This window comes from Phaethon lepturus, unplaced genomic scaffold (genome assembly GCF_000687285.1).
Source record: "Phaethon lepturus isolate BGI_N335 unplaced genomic scaffold, ASM68728v1 scaffold16520, whole genome shotgun sequence".
In the NCBI taxonomy this organism is placed as follows: domain Eukaryota; kingdom Metazoa; phylum Chordata; class Aves; order Phaethontiformes; family Phaethontidae; genus Phaethon; species Phaethon lepturus.
In genome coordinates this window covers 1-4,602 of record NW_010514176.1, presented here as the reverse complement: position 1 = coordinate 4,602, position 4,602 = coordinate 1, and the positions used below count along the sequence as shown (strand labels likewise).

Genomic DNA, 4,602 nt, shown 5'->3' with positions numbered 1-4,602 from the left:
GCTGGAATGCAAAAGGAAGTGATTTTTCAAGGATAAGGCAGGGGGAATGGGGAACACATACAACATGCTATTTCTGTACTTCTTCCCAAACCATGGCATACTCATAATCTCAGCCAACTCTTTATGATTTGCTCTGTATGAATTGCTATTTTCTTGAAGGGATAGAAAAGCACCTTTGTGACCAACCTGCAACAGGAGAACCAGAACCTCAACGTACCTCCAGGTATTCATCAGACATCTTTCTTCTTCTCACTAAGATATACCGGTCATCATCTTCCTCTTCTGGTAAAGGAGTAGGAGGGCCTTCAATCAAGGACCTGGATCTTGTATGAGGCCGAGAACTTCGGTCTGGGTTCCTCCTCAAGGCACTTCTGGGTAACATATGTCTTGGAAGTCGCTTTGGTCCCTGGTAAAGTTTAAAAGCCCCTAATGAAGCAGGAGAAAACCCAGACAGCTCCTATCCCTACTATGAACTCCTCCCCCAAATGATATGGCTTCCTTCTCTCCTTCCCAAAGATGAAGTACCCCTGCCATCCCAAATCAGAAAACACAAGGTAAAAACATTCTAGGCAAATTCATCTTTGGTATTCTGCTACCTGCAAAGAAATAGTCAAAAGCAAGTTCGTGTCCATGCAGGCATAAGATACAGTAATTCCCCCATGCAGCAGCAGAACCCATGCCTATGAGGGGTTGCAACTTTTACTACTGTTCCCATCTTCACACAGCTTACAGGTAAATTAGCAGTGAAATTCACTACACTGCCAATTCATAACCCAGCCTTCTTTAAGGACCTAGTTAGGCCAAACGTCAGGGTTTTTTTTCAAGGCTCCAAACTTGTAGAACATTCAGGCTTGATCTTCAAAGTCTGAGCTGCCCCCCTTACCTCCAGCCTTTGCATAAATACATATTTACACAGCACCTTGTTTAGTTTTATTGGCCTGTGGAGACACCTAACCTTTAGGAATTAATCTGTTCTGCTTTATACAGTGGCAAGTCAAAAGAGAACTGGCACAATGAGGATGCATGTTCTAAGAAGCAATAAAATTCTGACCTGGACTTTGATTTAGATCGTTTATTAAGTGCTTTAATTAAAAAGAGTCCTGTTTTGTAACATCATAATTTGACTCTCAGAAATCTCAAGGCAATATACTAAGTTTATACTTACATGACTGACAGCTGGCAATGATTTTCTCCCACCAAAGATACCAGAAACATTTTGTAACTCAGCCATTAGTTTTGCAAGCTAACAAGGGAAAGAAAAAGGAAGCAGAGCCTTAAAAGGGTGTTTATGTGCTATTATAGATTATTAGATTAGGGTAATTGGCTAGAAGTACAACTACTTATAGGAAATGCAGTGACTCTTCAACTTTTTACTTTTATGTCTTATTTATGTTCTAGTGACAGCAAGTCATTTGAAAATGCTCAAACTTATGTCAAACCCCTATTCTTTAGGCTTGCAGCCTATGGATTTTTACTGAAATACTTAGCTTATCGACCTTCACATGCCAGTGGACATAAAGTATCAGATTTAAGTATTAGGAATGTAAATTCCTCTTAATGCATTCACATAATTCCTATTGAGAGTTAATTTGAACAACCAAAGAGGTCCCCTAAGAGCCGGGGGAGGAGGGGGGAGAAGGAAGGGGGGCCCCCAGAGAGACACTGAGTACTTGCCATTGCTTTATTTTCCTTTATGTTCAAAGCTCTTTTTTCTAAAAACATGGCACCCTTTTCTTCAGAGTCAGAGTCTGAATCTGGAGCAGGCATCAGCTTTTCAGGAAGAGGTTCCATCTCGCCCTTCCTCCTCTCTGATCTTCGAGGTGGAAATTTCATGGCTACTTTTAGAGGAATAGGGCATTTCCGCCTTCTCTGAGCTACCTCACTTTCAGCACTTGTATCATTCTCCTCTGAATCTGATTCCAGTTTCTGTTAACAAAACCGAATGGAAGCATATAAATCCAAGTGAGTTGCTCTGCAATTAATACAGTTCAGCAATATTTTGTTTGGGGGTGGTTAAAGAGGCTGTCTGTCTGAAATCTAGACATTTAAATCTCCAGTCCTAGTGCTCTAGCATATTTGGGGAGAAGGGTGTGGGTATAAAAAAAAATCTTGGGGAGAGTCACACGTACTGCTGCAATACATCAGAAAAAGGAGCCTGGTTTCAGTTGCAGCAGTCTTAGCTGTCATTTGCAGGTCTAAGAGAAGACTGTGTGTGTGAGAAAGAGAAATGCATTTACGGGGTTTGATTTTGCAACATATTCTGTGTTCGCAGCACAGGGTCAAACCCAAGTTCATAAACTGTCAAGAACAGTAATCTCACAGTAGCAACAGTATCAAGTGAAAACTTACTTCTAGAGCCAGTCAATGAAGTAATTACAAATAAAATCCCAATATTTTCTTGTCTTTGAACTCTTACATATGTATTCCAGCTTTGTTTCCTACTTATTCTCTTTACTGTTGCATATTATTTAACTCAAGACACATCCTCTTCCAATCAGACGTTATTCTTTTATAGTCACAAATCTATTTTACGACAAACATGGTATTACTTCTGTCTTCTCTACTAAATACCAACTGTTGGTCTTTTTAAGCAATAGGACTGCTCTTGCGCTGATGTCAAGGAAAAGCAGGAAGGTGGATTTCACCAATCACTATTTCTCTACTGCTAAAGTAGTACAACATTTCCTGTTAATACTGTCAGAGTGCAGGTCTGACTGCATGTCAATATACACAGAAATTTTTCTCAGGTTTGCTGGAGTCCGTGGGCTAGCATAACATTTCATACTGAGGAAAACAGAAATGTTAGACTCTAACAGAGTAACAACCAACAAGGACAGTTTTAAGAGGTATTATATTTCAAAATCCATATAGCAGATTTTATTCTAAACTTGCAAAGTTCAGGAGCTTGGAGGTTTTTTACAGAACAAAAGGATGGCTACTTCGAGTGTACATTAAATTAAATAAAATTATGCTTCCTTCTGAAAACATTTGACTTTCAAGCTGAAGCTGCCTTTATTTCTCAATTAAGAACGTGTAAGAATTTAAACTTAGAATTGCAAACTAAAATCAACTGTCTTACCAATGCATCTTGAATCTCATTTTCTGAAAAGCCACAGAAGGATTCATCATCAGAGGCTTCGTGAAAAATTTTTGCCAGTTCTTCTCTAATATCCGACCTAAACTTGCATTTCTATGAAGAAGAAAATATCCTTTAACTGAAGTTGTACAGAAAATTATTCACATTTACAAGTGCAGTGTAAGCAAATAGCTTTTTTAATAAAGAAAAAAAAAAACCAAGGCATTTAACAAGGGGTTTCAGAACCACAGTTGCAAGTTATCAGGCATATTAGGTTAGGTGACATTTCAAAGACTAGAATAAATAACTAAACCATTTCCAACAGTTACCACCTATATGCACAAGAGTGAAATGAAATGACAGCATATAGCATAGACTTGTAACTACTACAGAAAAACATAAGCAGAGCAAGCAGTTTTAATTGTACACAAAACATTTACTAGCTTTACATTTTTGCAAGCTTTACTAGCACTGCACATTCAGTTTTACTTGTTCTTGTACTGTACTTACCGTGTTCGCAAAATTATCAGAACCAAAACTGTCACAACTGTCATCAGAGGATGAGGATGTTTCCATGGGAATCAGTTTCGTATTTCGGAATGCTGTGAAGCTTTTCCTTCCTGAACAACCTCGGCGCTGCAAAAGGACAACGGCAACACTTAATAAAAGCGACCTACTGTAGCATTCTAGCTTTCAAGAACATCCTTAAGTTTAGAAGGTTTGAATGATTTATAACATTTAATGGTCTCGAATGCAAGTCAGCAAAATTACCATGAGCTTTGCAATAATTCACGAAGTTAGAAATGGGAATAGTTTCTTCTCTGATACGTTTCTGATCATTGTTATAGATGAGTTTTGTCCAGTACTTCGAAATACTTCTTTTATGCAAACAGCCAAGTGGCAATATACACAAAAATCATATCCTTCCCACTCATTATTGACAATGCTGGAAAAAAGTGCAAGTACACAAATAGTACCTAGAAATCTGCTTTGATTTATTAATTACTTTTAGTTTGAGGCAAACACTAAATACACTGCAGCTGTTAAGGAAGGGACTAAGTATGATATCCACAGAAAAGAGGAGCTTTCAAACAGCTCTTCCAGAGACAACAGTTTGCTCTTATAATTTTATTACCAGGTTTAAATACCCTTTTTGACGGGCTTCAGGTTTCCATTTCCCAGGGAAAGTTTTTACTAGTAATGACCCACTGTACCTCCCCAGGGTGGCAGCGACCCGAAGGTCAAGCCTGCTGCACCCACACTTAGATGCTGCCCAAGTCGAGCCCTCTAACCGTTACCAGTTCACAGGTCCAGCCCACTGGGCCAAGCATTTTATAAATACGGTTTAAACAGTAACTAGCTACGGCAATTTATGGACCTCCGTCCTCTCCCCAGCACCGTTCCGCAGGCTGCTTTTCGCTGGAGCGGCACCGCAGCACCCCTGAGGCTTGCCCACACGCTTCACGGTTTGGCAGGTGCTGACAGAACAGAAAAGTTGCCCGGCCCGGCCCGGCCCCAGACACAAA

General features: G+C 39.7%; 1 protein-coding gene across 1 annotated transcript in view; it reads right to left on the bottom strand.

Annotated features, from left to right (window-relative positions):
• The window catches only part of CDCA7 (cell division cycle associated 7), a 5,877-nt gene extending 2,167 nt beyond the window's left edge, over nt 1-3,710 (bottom strand). Inside the window, exons 1-5 of the mRNA XM_010292208.1 lie at nt 3,587-3,710; nt 3,080-3,190; nt 1,675-1,926; nt 1,166-1,243; nt 218-406 (exon numbers count right to left, since the gene is read on the bottom strand). Of these exons, the coding sequence (XP_010290510.1) occupies nt 218-406; nt 1,166-1,243; nt 1,675-1,926; nt 3,080-3,190; nt 3,587-3,652 (696 nt within the window). The 5' untranslated portion in view covers nt 3,653-3,710. The remainder of the gene's footprint in view (nt 1-217; nt 407-1,165; nt 1,244-1,674; nt 1,927-3,079; nt 3,191-3,586) is intronic.
• Nucleotides 3,711-4,602: the final 892 nt, after the last annotated feature.